This window comes from Bolinopsis microptera, chromosome 10 (assembly GCF_026151205.1).
Source record: "Bolinopsis microptera isolate Bmic1 chromosome 10, MBARI_Bmic_1.0, whole genome shotgun sequence".
NCBI lineage: Eukaryota > Metazoa > Ctenophora > Tentaculata > Lobata > Bolinopsidae > Bolinopsis > Bolinopsis microptera.
In genome coordinates this window covers 16,753,573-16,769,957 of record NC_087081.1, presented here as the reverse complement: position 1 = coordinate 16,769,957, position 16,385 = coordinate 16,753,573, and the positions used below count along the sequence as shown (strand labels likewise).

Below are 16,385 nucleotides of genomic sequence, written 5' to 3'. Positions count from 1 at the left end.
GGGGGGAATTATTGGGGGGGCCCCATTTCATGCCCGCTAAAATTTGGGAGGAGTTTACCAGGGGGGGGGGGGGGGGGGGACATCATGCCCACTAGAATTGGGAGAGAGTTTACTTCAGGACAGTTTACTTCAGGGGGGGGGGGGGGGGGGACATCATGCCCACTAGAATTGGGAGAGAGTTTACTTCGGGAGGAGGAAGCTAAATGTTTTTCTCCCTATTTGTAGCCTTCCCGTTACGGATGTTCTGTTTATGGCAAGTGATGCAGTCAGAAATAAAACATCCTCGATTAATAATTAAAACAATTGATAACGTAGCTCGACCCTAAACACCTCATTTATATGAAATATTATCGTTTATTGACAGACCTGTTTTATAGAATGGACACACTCGATCATAATCAGTAAATCCGTTCTGCTGCAAGAAATCGTCCTTGATCAGTTTAGCGATCTCCAAGCAAATCTTATCAGTCTCTCCCAACGAAGATTTACCCACCAGCTGCACAATTTCAGACAAGTCCTCCTCATTTTGGAGAATCTCAGACACCTGTTTGTGTTTGAGGTTTTTATGAAATTAAACATTTAAATTAAAAACAAAATCAAGATTTGTCACTCTGCGGAGAACTAAATTCCGGAAAAAAGGTAACAACCGTACCTTGTTTCTCAGAGATACAAACTCTGGGTAATTCTTCTCGTAGTAATCATCGAGTGTCATCTTGTACTTGCTGTAACTGATCAGCCAATTAACAGACGGGAAATGTTTCCTCTGAGCTAGTTTCTTGTCCAGACCCCAGAACACCTGAACATTTCATCTTTTAGATCACATGACCAATCCATGATTGGTCATTCTCTTGTCTCAGATATAGAGATCTGCTGTCAGAGCAAAGTAAAGACTGTTTATTGAGTGATAAATTATGACCAAGTTTTAGCGAACTTTTGTCGATACAATTATAGAACTATAGAAATAGATTGCGCCACAAGAAAGAGAGTTATGACATATCTGATATGTGGTAGTATTTCGCGGAGATTTTGGGAGGTTAGTGATGACATGAGTCGTCAACTAATAAATCTAGTTAAATCAGCGCGCAAGGCGCACTGATCATACCGTCGCGCGATTCGGCACGTGTGCGTCGTGGTTACCATGGCGCAGTTTATTTCACTGTTCGCGCATGTCTTGTACACGCGATCAAATTCTTACTTTTCCATTAACATTCGTTGCAATCACTGTCACTGTTAACAGTTATACATTCGCAAACTTTCATAAACACAACGATGACCAGGATTATCCTATTCATCTGGGCACTCACAGTGCCGCTCTCCGCTGCTCCAGTTCCACGTTCACTGAATGTCACCGACAGCAATTCTACTTCGACATCGCTTATTGAGGAAGACCTAGAAATCGCCGGATCTGATGACCTCGCAATAAAAGTTGCTTTTATACTCAGTTTCATAGCTGTTTTATCTTCCATCCTGCTAGCATGTTTGATGCTCGGATTCTTTGTAAAGACCACGAAGAAGATTTCAGAACTAGCAAAACTTTTAGAAAAAGATAACGGCATTAACAAAGATCTCGAAAGTGGACTACGGGAAGAAATGAAACCAGAAGAAGATCAAGAAATAGTAAAATCACATAGTCAGATCGACTTTAAACCAAAGAACTATCACAAGCAGCGTATGCTTATGAGACTGAAGGAAGCTCAAAAAGAACACCCGCTAGCGAAGATGACCAGCATGGAGAAAGTTTCGCAAAGAAAACGAAGAAGACGACCCCTGAGAAGCCGTAACGAGAGGAACAAGGGGACTACTTTAAAGGTACAGTCCTCCCCCTTTTTAGGACGGTCATGATCACATTTCTCTGACTAATTTTAACGCCCCAATTTCTAAATTACTAAATTTGACGGACAAAAATGATGCTTAAATTAGACAAGTTATCCACAAGTTTGTTTCAGATTTACCCGGCCATGGACGTATCAGACACGGAGTTGAGCACAGGAGAGTTGGTGAAGTGTCACTATCCTTTCCCCAAACATCAGAAGAAGCTCATCTGGCCCAACAAATACAAGTTTATCCCTCAGGATCTTGAACCTGGTGAACTTGTTTTCATTTCCGGGGACGAAAAAGCAAAATGGTCACCATACGAATTCAAAGAATCGGATAGCGTTTCACTGTCTTTTGGTGAAGAGAAGCTAGACAATGAAACATCTTGTCACGAAATGGAGGAGATTGGTCGGGATACACGGAAGATGGAACAATACGAAAATAAAGAAACATCGCCCATTTTATGTCCGGAGACTACGGTAAAGAAACCTTTCAAGAAACCTTCACGCAGACCACCTCCTAAACACAAGATTAAGAACCAGGAAGTACAATCAGAAGCCGAAAGAGTTCTTGTCGATTTAGACGAAATAATGTCCACATTGAGTCCTGAAATCACCAGATCCAAGCTTACCAAAGCTAATAAGCTGTCGTCTGCGAGGGAAAGAAGATTGACGGAAAAAAGGAAAACGGACCAGACGAATACTGCGAAAGAAGAGAACCTGAAAATAGAAAATAAGGGAGACTCGCTGTGTATCGAAGTGGAAAGGGATGATGTTATATCCTCGACTCCCACCATCCTCCCACCAAACCCCTCTCCTGTCACCCCAGTGCCTCCTAAAGAGTGTCTTCCCAAACTCTCACCTAATAAAGTAACATTGGCCCCTCAAAAGCTCTCTACCACGTCCCAGCTTAATGATCCGAAGATCCGACGTCCAGAAGCAAAGTCCACATTAGCGACTGCTCGGCGTCAACAACCAAGAAATAAGAACGCTCGATTAGCGACACAAACTCCCCCGCCAAAACATGCGAAGAAGATCATGTTCCGACCAGGAGCAGTCAGGAAAAGGAGGTCCATATTCGGCAAACCTAAGAGTCTCAACTATTGGACTATCATTGCCAACAAAAAACTCCAAAAGAAAAACGAAGCTCTTGTCGCAGAACATTTTCAGAGCCCAGACCCTATCCTTCAAATACAAAGAAAAAGTGACGGGGCTATCCTGTACGAATCTCCTCTGAAATCAAATCCTTTCGTTATTCAGGTTAGCATCTTACACGAATTTAATTTTATATTAAATCTAACATTAAAATTATCTATATCTCAACAAGTAGTTTTCTCTTAAACTTAACCCCAAAAACCCACAGAACGGTGTCGTTATGAGGAAAGATAACGTGAGCTGAAAGGATAACCACGTGACATACAAATATTGTACAACAAGTACACAAAGCTAAACCTGGTTGGCATTGGAGTAAATACTAGATTGTCAATGATGGAATTTGGATGATGCATTCTTTCAAGGGACATAGATAAAGAAGGACAAGAAAAGGAAGAAGCAAACAAAGAGCTAGAGAGATACGAAAGAATCAATTGTATCAACACACGAGGAATGCGGATATTCTATTCTTGTGTATTATCATTCAATATATTATCTTAACATATTATAAATACAAAAAAAAAGTTAAAAGAGACAAAACCAAAGAAAAAAGATAAAAAACAAAAAACCAAAAAAAAAGACATTTCACTTTGCTATACAATCGTGCAGAAGTTATTTCAGAATCTGCATTAATTGTGAGTTCAAAAAACCGGATAACTGTGTTTTATTTGTTTGACGAATTGGGGAGGAGGGTTACCATTTTTCATCTGAGTGACGACTGTCCTCTGATTTAAGCTTTAATTCGCGTTTTATACAGAAAAGGTTCCGAACTGCTCCGTTTGCATAACAGCTTCTCTCTATAATGACGCAAGCTAACTGCAAGTTTATTATAGCAATGTACTGTAAAACCCTTAATTTTCGGAGTGTTTTTAAGGAACAAACATTCTTAAAAATGTATGCTGTGAAGATGGTTAATTTTTAGAAATTTGCGACAATTAGCGCTCACGAAAATATGTTTCAAGTCTAGATTCCGTAGTAACACCTAAAAGCTGTTTTCCACACATTTTATTATTACCAAACTATTTTCGTTTCCCTGGTGAGAAGGATTAATTAAACCAATTACCGCTCTACAAATGTGTGTGTAATCAGTGTAGCTTGTGTTGCAAATATCGAGCTCTCTTATCTTTTGTAAATTTGCGATAAGTTCAGTTTGCTGCTACCGCGTAGTTTACCTTTGCGTGTGTACTTGTACATTACTATACAAGTACACTATGGCGGATGACTCAACTTTGACCCGATCCCAGGAGTTGATTAAGGAGTTCAACTATGATAAACAGGAAGATGTGGAAGGCTGTGTTGAAAGATGGTCCATTAAGTTAGGAAAAGACCTGCATATGGACTACAGTGAAATTGATTTCGAAAGTCGTGAAAAGATCAAGACTAAGGATAAACAGACTCTGTCTTGCTGGATTGTGGATGCAGTGGACCTTGTTCGTCGGCAGAATAGTCAGATGTATCTCTTGAAGGAGATCATCGAGTGCTTCAAGACGGAAGCACTAGCAGACAAAGAAAAGGTGATCAGGCTGCAGGGCCAGCTGCTTGTGCAGAAGGACGAACAACTACAGTTGCTTAAGACATCTGTTGAGGAGACAGTGCAAACAACGGTGGATTCAGAACTATAGTGCAGCTGTTCAACAGAACAGTGCAAGTGGTACGGTCTGCAACAGTAACATCCTGAAGAAGGTGATGAAGAGTGTGGCTGCAGAGGAGGACAGGAGCAAGGACCTGATCGTGTTTGGGTTGAAAGAAGAGGAGGAAGAACAGCTTCCAGCGCTAGTTACCGCAGTTTTGGAGGAGATCGGGGAGAAACCTCACTTCGAAGCGACTAGAGTCGGTTGGAAGAGGCCAGGTAGTACGGCTATCCGACCAGTCAAGGTCACCGTCCCAAGCTCAACAGCGGTTCATCAGATTCTGATGAAAACAGGGAGACTGAGGGAGACGCACAAAGATGTATGGATATGTCCAGACAGATCCAGCGAAGAACGAGCAACAAGGAAGCATCTGGTCATTGACCTGAAGAAGAAGAGGGCTGAACAGACTCATCTCGACCACTACATCCGGTACGGGAAGGTATGTAGCCGTGATAAGAAGTCATCATGAGTTATTCATGTCTCTTGGACACTTATCAGTATATGAAGGAGTGATGAGTATTTTAAGAATTTTCGGACGTTATCTGTATTTAAGAGACAACTATATAATTTGAATATTTTATTATTTGATTGTTTCACACTTTTCATATTTCATAATTTTATTACTAGGTGGAGGTGATGTTATTGAGACTTTGGGCGGCCATAAAACTCCTGTTTTGAAAGTTGTCCTCTGTACTTGTTTCACTGACCCACGCTTTATAGCATTTATACATTTCGGCCCATTTCTTATGTTTGTTCGATTTGCTGTACATTTGTATATTTGCTATTTTGTAAAAGTTTCAAATCAAATCAATGCTCTCTATACCAAGAGTAGCACTAGTAACAGTATACACTCACCTGTACGATACCAAGAGTAGCACTAGTAACAGGATCAGAGAAATCACCACCAGGAGGAGACACAGCCCCGACAATACTCACACTCCCTTCTCTACCTGGGTTACCAAGACAACGTGTGCGACCTGCACGCTCGTAGAAGGAGGCGAGCCTGGAGCCGAGGTAGGCAGGATAGCCACTGTCAGCTGGCATCTCCGCTAAACGACCTGAGATCTCTCTCAGAGCTTCAGCCCATCTGGAGGTGGAGTCTGCCATCATGGACACGTGCATTCCCATGTCACGGAAATACTCAGCTAGAGCAATACCTGATAGGGGATTACTAATGTCACGTGAGGGAGTTATGGTCGTGTCATTTTATTATGTGATAGTTATTTAGTTAATAATATTTAGTTAATAAACGTAAAACAAGAAATCCGCCATAACCATAATAACAGCGCACGCTCAGTTGTTCACGAAAGTAATAATTTTTAACCCATCATGGTTGTCACGTGAATATAACGTATTTTAATTAGATATTATATTTGATGATTGATCAAATTGGTTTGCTAAATCCTCCTAAATGATGTCCTAAATATTATAGTACTTCTGATTACAGCTAAGACTGTGAGTTTACGAACTTTTAACTTAAGAAGAATAAACCGATCAAAACATTTGTTTATTTCAATTTATTGATTAATTTAATAAAGAAACTGCAAGGATGACAGACCTGTGTAAATAGAAGCCTCTCTGGCAGCGACAGGCATATTGGACGTATTGGCTACCAGGCAAGTCCTCTTCATGATGTTATGGACTTCTCCCCTCAGCTCCAGTTCCAGCTAAAAAGGGAATGGGGTTTCAAGGGGAGCAGAAATAAGGAGATCCTCTAAACTTATATCAGATAATAAATAGGCGAAAATATGAATTAATTAATAAAGACACGTGACATGCCCGTATATGGTAATCACGTGACATGCCCGTATATGGTAATCACGTGACATGCCCGTATATGGTAATCACGTGACTTACCTCAGGGAACTCCTGCAGCACCTCCGCCATCTCGTTACCCCGCTCTCCGCACCCCACATAGATGATGATGTCAGAGTTACTGTACTTGGACAAGGCTTGCGAGATTACCGTCTTACCGCACCCAAACGCTCCGGGGATGGCTGTGGTACCTCCCTGTACACATCTGTGGGAAGTGGGTTAGTAAGACAATACCAGCGCGACAACATCTTAATATTGATTTTAAACATTGAGACAACAACCAGACATCATTGAGACGAGAATGTTACCACCAAAATAATGAAACTTTTAGTGACTTAAAACATAGATTATTACTTCTTCGCCCATTAAACTAGTCCCTTAACAGCATGTTAAACTGAAAACCTTAATTATTTATCTGCCTTCTCTTTTCTTTCATCACATTACTATTATCAAAAGTAGCTACAAAGTAACTGCTACAAGTTGTTACATCTGTATCGTATATCAAAGCAAAGTATGAGGGTAGATCAGATGTTACTGGTTACCAGTAACCAGTAACCAGTAACCAGTAACCAGTAACCAGTAACCAGTAACTAGTAACTAGTAACCAGTAACCAGTAACCAGTAACCAGTAAATAGTAACTAGTAACCAGTAACCAGTAACCAGTAACCAGTAACCAGTAACCAGTAACCAGTTACCAGTTACCAGTTACCAGTTACCAGTTACCAGTAACCAGTAACCAGTAACCAGTAACCAGTAACAATGTTTCTGATCCTACAGTGACATAATATGAACAGCACTATATTGTATCAGCTACTGACACTAAAAAGATTTGTGGCTTGACTGACTGCATCCACCCTTTATCTTAGGAAAGGTGCTTTTAGTTTATAGCTGCAACATCAGGGTAATTTACTAAATGTGTCTCAATGCACGTAGTTTCCAAGAGTCAGACTGTCTAGGGTTGAGTACGGGAATTACCCTAACTTGCAGGCATAAAATGGAAACTTTTTCTATGGAGAAAATTGAAAAACCCTTGAGTAATTCTCCATTTATGCCATTTTATGCCATTGCCCCCCCCCCCCGTTATAGTTCCTGGCTTTACTATACAGCTCAGTCTGTATTTGTCATGGTGCTATTTACTATACTGGCAATAGTTAAAAATAAAGCTGGTGCTATAAAGAAGAGCGAGGGTAAGGACCTATAAAACCGTTACCACAAGCAGGCTCATTATTCAGACGGGTACAGTGAAAACAGAACCGTTAAATCGTTAACAAGAGTTAGCGCGGGTCACGCGGTCTTAACTCGAGGTCACATGGTCTTAACTTGAGGTCACGTGGTATTAACTTGAGGTCACGTGGTATTAACTCGAGGTCACGTGGTCTTAACTCGAGGTCACGTGGTCTTAACTTGAGGTCACGTGGTCTTAACTCGAGGTCACGTGGTCTTAACTCGAGGTCACGTGGTCTTAACTCGAGGTCACGTGGTCTTAACTCGAGGTCACGTGGTTTTAACTCGAGGTCACGTGGTCTTAACTCGAGGTCACGTGGTTCCCTCCTACCAATGACCGGGCTAGACTAACATTACCTTAGGAACAATGTTATTATCCCCCTGGACCACGAGAAGAGAGGGACATTCGCTGCCTTCTTTGTATCTGTTGTTCGAGTGCATGTGGGGGGGGGGGGGGGACCCCCAATATTATCTTACTTTCGATTACCACCTTAAATCGTTCAAAACATCTTTTAGTACAGGGAAATCCGTCTGAAAAAATCGATCTGCTGACACACGAAGCTTTCAGAGGATTTTTGACGTTTTTGAGTCCCATTAGGTGCCCTTTATGGCTGACCAACTTTTCCAAACTTTTCCACGTGGCTTAAGGCCACTTTTTGCCACTTTACCACTTTTTACCACCTTTCTTGTTTGTCGAATATCTTTAGTTGTGAACATCGTAAAAGGTTGCGAATCAATCGAGTGTGTTCATATTATCAGGAAGAAAAACTTTTGTTCCAACAATTTTTACGTCAGATAATAAGTTAATTGGATAATTATCAATTAACCAATTAGCAAAATTCTAAAAAATTTTTTCCCTGCTCTTGCCGAAGGCAAAAAGATCGTAGGGAATAAGTAATCGGGTTTGGATATATGAGGTGGCCCGACGGTCCTACGTTGACGACAAAAGTCTGCTCCTTCGCAATATAGACCACTCCCCTATAATTATGAGTATAGGAAGCGTCTGTTATGCTGCGCGCGACGCTCGGCATGTGTTAGTTAATTGCAGTATCCAACGCGAATTTCAATTGTCAAACGATGCCGTTCAAATTAAATTAGCCCAAAGTTTGTGCGCGGCGTACTAAATATTCGATTATTCTGCACGCGCGCAATGACAAATTACGATGAAAATATTGCAACTTTTTAACAACAAAATAATCCAATATCTAATTTTTATTAATCGATAAAATTATATTTTCGTTTAGTTGCAAATGTTAACGGTTTAAGCAGGGAAAATTAATCGTGCGTGGTGTAACCGCGGCGAAATTCTTGTTTATTGGCTAAAAATGATCGGAATAGCTTAAAACACGGAGAAAAGTAGTTTTTAGAAAAAATTTGAAAATTTTTCACTTACATTTTTTTTTCGAGACTTCGAAAAATTTCGAAAATTCAAAATATTTTTTTCCGCCAAAAGTGATCAAATTGCATGAAACGCGGAGAAAAATGATTTTCAAAAAAAACTTAGTCAATTTTTCGTTTCAAGAATACTTAAATCACCAATATTTGTAGTTGGAGTTTAGTAAATCTCGGCAGATTTTAGTAATAATCAGGAATTACTAACTCTAAGTGGAAAGGTCTGAAACTGAAAAACGTTAAGTTTAACCATACGATCGCGATATAAGAGTTTCATAACTAATTACAATACAGCCTTGTCGATTTTCACAGAAACTGCACCAATGGCACAGTCAAGATCGAAATGATAGCCTGCTGTACTGTCATTTTATTGATTTCAATGATGAATCAGTGGGGTTAAGATTTGTAATAAATAAAACCTCTCTGTACCGTCAATTGTGCTAATCTAAACCGGCCTACCTGTATTACCAGACCTCTTCTTTTCCTCAACAATCAAACCGAGTTGTTCATATCGCATTTGGTGGGTGATGTAAACTAAGTAGTAATACATATCGAGCTATATTCAATCACAATACGACACAGTACGTGTATATTATATGGCTCTTAATGAGGTTTATGAAACGCTTTATACCGTGAGAAACCCGGTATAGAGAGGTTTTACAGTTTATCACGAAAACGTCTACTTGGTCTCATGGCCCATTTACATTTCGAAGAAGGGCAAGAACAGATCAGGGAAACTGAGGAACAGCCAGGTCCAGGAAGCAAGTGTAAATACACCTTCCAACATTAACGATCCATTAAGGATTGTTAATGTTATTGAGGATGTTGATTTGAAATCCGGACGTCGTGAAGTAAAAATACAGGTTCTTCCCGCAGGATATTCGGGGCCCATGATGATCAGCTCGGGATTAATGTGGGACAGATCGAAGACTGACAACTGAACCCAATTGAACCTAGTTCCCACTAACCAATCAGCTTAATTGGTTAGGGTTAGGGTTAGGGTTAGGGTTAGGGTTAGGGTTAGGGTTAGGGTTAGAGTTAGGGTTAATCTAAATGTCTAAATTGGGTTCAGTTGTCCGGTAGCCCGCTCTTGCGAGTTGACATTCTAAGCTTTTTGGTCTTTTCTTGCCTTCTTTGAGCTGTCAAAGAGCCATGAGACCAAGTAGACATTTTCGTGATAAACTGTAAAACCTCTCCATATCGGGCCTCTCACGGGAGAAACGAGAAGTGTACGGTATAGAACATTTCATATACCTCATTAAGGGCCATAATATAATATACACGTGTTGCATTGTGTCGTATTGTGATTGAATATAGCTCGATATGTATTACTACTTAGTTTACATCACCCACCAAATGCGATATGAACAACTCGGTTTGATTGTTGAGGAAAAGAAGAGGTCTGGTAATACAGGTAGGCCGGTTTAGATTAGCACAATTGACGGTACAGAGAGGTTTTATTTATTACAAATCTTAACCCCACTGATTCATCATTGAAATCAATAAAATGACAGTACAGCAGGCTATCGTTTCGATCTTGACTGTGCCATTGGTGCAGTTTCTGTGAAAATCGATAAGGCTGTATTGTAATTAGTTATGAAACTCGTATATCGCGATCGTATGGTTAAACTTAACGTTTTTCAGTTTCAGACCTTTCCACTTAGAGTTAGTAATTCCTGATTATTACTAAAAATCTGCCGAGATTTACTAAACTCCAACTACAAATATTGGTGATTTAAGTATTCTTGAAACGAAAAATTGACTAAGTTTTTTTTGAAAATCATTTTTCTCCGCGTTTCATGCAATTTGATCACTTTTGGCGGAAAAAAAAATTTTGAATTTTCGAAATTTTTCGAAGTCTCGAAAAAAAAATGTGAGTGAAAAATTCTCAAATATTTTCTAAAAACTACTTTTCTCCGTGTTTTAAGCTATTCCGATCATTTTTAGCCAATAAAAAATTTTTAGAATTTTGCTAATTGGTTAATTGATAATTATCCAATTAACTTATTATCTGACGTAAAAATTGTTGGAACAAAAGTTTTTCTTCCTGATAATATGAACACACTCGATTGATTCGCAACCTTTTACGATGTTCACAACTAAAGATATTCGACAAACAAGAAAGGTGGTAAAAAGTGGTAAAGTGGCAAAAAGTGGCCTTAAGCCACGTGGAAAAGTTTGAAAAAGTTGGTCAGCCATAAAGGGCACCTAATGGGACTCAAAATCGTCAAAAATCCTCTGAAAGCTTCGTGTGTCAGCAGATCGATTTTTTCAGACGGATTTCCCTGTACTATTTAAGTGTTTTAAAGTTTCGTCTGCCTGTTCTTGTATTGTTCATTACTACTACTACTAGTATTTAAATAGTTACAACCTCGTGCCCCTGCTTGTTTCAGTTTACTTTGTTAAACACTATTCCATCAATAATAAACCTCCACCCTCATTTTATCGTAATCACACTCTAACACCCAGTAAGTTACACAACACCACATATTGAGAAGGTGATGAAGTGGGTGATATTGTGGGCGGTGGTCCTGGCATCCCGTGCATCTGGTGGATCTGAGCCACAACCAGGTAATTTTAATATTGTACTTAAAAAACAAATAACAAACACTGGAGGTTCAATATATAAAATTGTTGTGTAAAAAGACAAGTTTATAAACAGATGTATTGAGATTGACGTTCTGATAATATGCGCAATAGAATTAATGAACCTTACGACCTTTGTGGCCACTTAATTTTGTTTTTTTTTGCTGACTGTGCTGTGATAGTAGAGTTATAAGATAATAATTTGTTCAACCTCAGATCCCTGTGAAGGTGGCAACTACCTTGACAAAGTGGATAGATGTACACCATGTGAAGAAGGAACATACAGCCCTGGAGGAAATGTTTCAATGTGTTCTAACTGTCCTACTGGGAAAACAGTGGCACCTGGTGACGGTAGTTCAGAAAGTGACTGTTCTTTGAGTAAGTCTGATTATTTCATACACTTTATGTATCAACATTCCAGCTATATCAATTCAATATATATGAAGTAAACAAATTTGATGATGTAATAATGGTAAAGACATTATTTTTCGAGTAGTTTTTAAAAGGAATCGGAAATTTGACGGACTTTTACATTCTGTTTGAACAATATCAATTTAACGACTTTAAACCGCGATTAATTTGGGACTCTGTTTTTGTTTCAAATCATCAGGTCTGTCAGAAGTTTTACAATACATTTACTGTAGTCTGTACAAAACAACTATTATGATATTGTTCCACACCAGATGAAGAGATATGGGAAAACTTAATTCTAACCCTGTCGTGTGATGATGGAGAATACCTAGAGATAGAGACCGCAAAATACTGGGCACCTTATGCATCGTTATGTAGTCCACTTCCAGATGCGTTTACTAAAACTAGGGATCACTGCGATTATAAGGTTTGGAGACATTAAAGAAAATGTGTAATGAGACATAAAACATTAAACTAATGAGATCATAGACAATTTAAGGAGTTAAAAGTTTTGATTTCTTTCAAGAATCGACATTCTTCTAAACTTCTAATAATATAACTCCCAAAACGGCCACGGTAAACCGTTTCGTCATCCTCACGACCTGCTGCTCTCACAGGGATCATGTTCGATAAACACGAGCCCTTATAGTTTCTATGGTGATCCATGTTTGTTTCGGCGGAAGAAACTGGCAGTATGGTACACGTGCCAGACATGTGACGAGGGAGAACTGTTAGTTGAGGGGGCAGGGTGTGAAGGTTAGTGAAAATTAGTAAGGAAATAAGAGCAGCGCCTTACGAAATAAAGTTTTTGTATAAAAAGACAAGTTTGGGAAAAGTTTGAAACATTTCAAACTTATTTCTGAATTTCTCATCCTTTTTGAGACAAGGACAGCTTTTATGACTTTTAAACTTTGCTAAAGTTATTTTCACTTAATATTTACCTTCCTATTTCCCAGAAAACTGTAACGGAGGTCAATATCTGAACCAGGCAACAGAATGTCAGAGCTGCGAAATCGGGACCTACAGTCCTGGAGGAACAGTTTCCTCTTGTGTTAGCTGTCCTGTTGGTAAATCTGTTGCAGCAGGACAAGGGAGCTCGGAGAATGACTGCTCCTGGAGTAAGTGTACAACAGACCTTATTAACTAGATGACCTTATAAACAGATGTATTGAGATTGACGTTCTGATAATATGCGCAATAGAATTAATGAACCTTACGACCTTTGTGGCCACTTAATTTTGTTTTTTTGCTGACTGTGCTGTTATAGTAGAGTTAAAGATAACAATTTGTTCAACCTCAGATCCCTGTGAAGGTGGCAAGTACCATGACCAAGAGAAAGGATGTACACCATGTGAAGAAGGAACATACAGCCCTGGAGGAACTGTTTCAATGTGTTCTAACTGTCCTACTGGGAAAACAGTGGCACCTGGTGACGGTAGTTCAGAAAGTGACTGTTCTTTGAGTGAGTCTGATTATTTCATACACTTTATGTATCAACATTCCAGCTATATCAATTCAATATATGGAGTAAATTTTGCGATTTAGTTTTCTCTGGTGTTGGGCCATGCCTTGGGTTGCTGAGCTCAGTTCTGTTTCTATTGGTACAAATTGTGCATTAGGCTAGTTCTAAAGTTGAAAATCGAAAAGTTGCACACGTGAGGACACACCCAAATTGATAGAAAACTACTAAAATCACTGAAAATTGCTGTTTTCACCATTTTCTGTCAACTTGGAGAATGGAGTGCCGTTGTGATTACAGTTCTTCTTGAAATACTTTAAAACTGTGCATGCTTATCAAACTATACACTTATACATAAACTAGTGTAACCCGGCCTTCGGCCGGGATTTCACTGCCGCAGTTAAAAAGGGTAGGAGCATTTACCCGTTGAGTCAAAACCCGCATTAGGTGAGCAATTCTATTCGGAGTGCCCTCACGTATCCAATGGTATCTTAAACAATAGTAATAGTATCTTAAACAATAATCAATAGAAATTAACCCTTAACACCACACCCGCCTATCATATTTGTGAACACGCATAACATTGTCGTATGAAAGTTAGAAAGTATGAACTCTCTCTCTGCAGTCCAAACAGTGCCCCCTCCCCTAATAAGATTATAGTATAGACAGCGAATCTTACCCGGGTAACTCAATTACACTAATTATGCAGCTACATATGCGAGCCCCGTAACTCTTACCGTTCTGCTCAAGCAATTTTATGTAACATTTGTGGTACAAAACCATCAATTAAACCACTTACCAACGACTGATTTAAAAAACCTTTATCATTTAACTTCGTCAGAGTTTTGTCGGCACTTTACCGAAAAAATTAGTCCCTCAACTCTTACCGTTTTCTTGATTAAGCCGCTCGGAAATTACAAACAGACAGACAGACAGACAGACAGACAGAAAACACACATTCTGGGATTATTAGTTAGATTACGAATATGCGAAAATTTAAGGTGATTCAATATTGGATGCGCAAGCAACGTCCGCTCAAAGTTTGCACGTGCGAAAGGTGAGAATTTTGCTCATTCGTGATTTCGAACAAATTCTGCTTTGCCACGACAATTCAATGTCATTATATATGGATTTAATGCCAACTTGAATGAGTATAATGTGGCATGTTCAGTCAGTGATCGACCGATATGCTTACCTAAACAAAAGGGAATGTTTTCAAAGGAAAAATTTCGAAATCGTTGAAACTTCCTCCTTATGAATGAAGATATCAGTTTATATTTCGACTTTATAAAGTACCCTGACATTATAATAAAAAAGTGATGATATTTGACCAAAATCCATAATCATGGGTAGAGTGGACCGCTGCCAGTGTCTCTCTTTCCCAAACAAAAGGAAATGACATTCATTTTATTGACCGTCTGCAAATGAAAAATGATACCGAGAATGAAATCGGTCGCTCGCTTTTCCCATTCATTTACAATTGTAATAGATTAAAAAGAACTACCCAAAGGCAGCTCTACTCGGCAATATGATTTTGGCTGCATGTTTGAACCCGAACCGCTCCTGATAATATAATATAATATATACAGGAGTGGGGGGGGGGGGGGGGGCACCCCTGAATACAGTATAAGAAGTTCCTCAAGATAGATTAACTAACGGGAATAGGGCGTCCAGTACTCGCTGTCCAGTAAGGAGCGGGTTGTTGGCTGCTAACTTCTCCGCTACTGGGCGGGGAGTTCTCACCGGCCAAACCTGGTTATATATACTGTTAGTGGTTATACATATTAACCTGGTTATATATACTGTTAGTGATTATACATAATAACGGCGAGGACGAGGGGGGGGGGGAGGGGGCTGTATTACAACCCACCTGCAAGAGGGGGAGGGGAGCACTGGGCAGGGGGCGAGGACGAGGGGGGGGGGGGCCGGGGGGCTGTATTACCTGCATCATGGAATGTTGGGACTTCTTTCCCTCGAACTCTATCTCCAACACAGTGTCTATCACAGTGTACTTCCCTTTAGGGGCAATGAATGTTACAATTCCTTTAGCGTTAGGAATTAACATTATCTTCTGGGTTATGAGGGTGTTTTCTGGCACGGTGCCAAACACGTGACCTCCTGAAAGACACGAGGTAAAATAACAGAATTTAGGAACGTAGTGAAACGGACATTTACTTGCAGTTAAAATTCGTCTGAAATTTATTTGCAAAGCTAAAAAAGTCAAAACTTTAAAACGTAAACTTTAAAACTTCTACTAATCAGAACAAACCGGTGATGTGGCAGCCAACAGTTACACTAGGATCAGGTGTAAACTCCCACTTCTTTTCTCGGTCCAAGGCGGGGACATTGACTCCATGCGGGATGTAGATGGACCCTGTGTTCCTACCAATTACCTGACAACAGACGTTAATTAATAAATTAGTTATGACTGTAGCTGTTGAATAACGAATTAAATTAAACAATAGAGACATGTTTAAGTTTTCAATTTATAAATGTCCCGATAAACAGAGCCATTAACTTTCCAATTTCAGAGTGGACGGAGTTAACAGAGCCATTAACTTTACAATTTCAGAGTGGACGGAGTTAACAGAGCCATTAACTTTACAATTTCAGAGTGGACGGAGTTAACAGAGCCATTAACTTTACAATTTCAGAGTGGACGGAGTTAACAGAGCCATTAACTTTCCAATTTCAGAGTGGACGGAGTTAACAGAGCCATTAACTTTCCAATTTCAGAGTGGACGGAGTTAACAGAGCCATTAACTTTACAATTTCAGAGTGGACGGAGTTAACAGAGCCATTAACTTTACAATTTCAGAGTGGACGGAGTTAACAGAGCCATTAACTTTCCAATTTCAGAGTGGACGGAGTTAACAGAGCCATTAACTTTCCAATTTCAG

At 39.6% G+C, this 16,385-nt stretch overlaps 2 protein-coding genes across 2 annotated transcripts in view; one reads left to right on the top strand and one right to left on the bottom strand.

Annotated features, from left to right (window-relative positions):
* Positions 1-16,385, bottom strand: part of LOC134821679 (V-type proton ATPase catalytic subunit A-like) — a 94,214-nt gene that overhangs the window by 6,052 nt on the left and 71,777 nt on the right. The window contains exons 6-14 of the mRNA XM_063832384.1: positions 15,755-15,878; positions 15,428-15,603; positions 15,143-15,237; positions 6,455-6,617; positions 6,156-6,264; positions 5,453-5,754; positions 653-796; positions 367-544; positions 153-162 (exon numbers count right to left, since the gene is read on the bottom strand). Of these exons, the coding sequence (XP_063688454.1) occupies positions 153-162; positions 367-544; positions 653-796; positions 5,453-5,754; positions 6,156-6,264; positions 6,455-6,617; positions 15,143-15,237; positions 15,428-15,603; positions 15,755-15,878 (1,301 nt within the window). The remainder of the gene's footprint in view (positions 1-152; positions 163-366; positions 545-652; positions 797-5,452; positions 5,755-6,155; positions 6,265-6,454; positions 6,618-15,142; positions 15,238-15,427; positions 15,604-15,754; positions 15,879-16,385) is intronic.
* LOC134822177 (uncharacterized) lies at positions 1,270-3,346 on the top strand. Its single transcript, XM_063833092.1, has 3 exons — positions 1,270-1,809; positions 1,947-3,074; positions 3,178-3,346. Exons 1-3 carry the CDS (start codon positions 1,270-1,272, stop codon positions 3,211-3,213), a joined length of 1,704 nt encoding a protein of 567 aa, XP_063689162.1. The 3' UTR covers positions 3,214-3,346.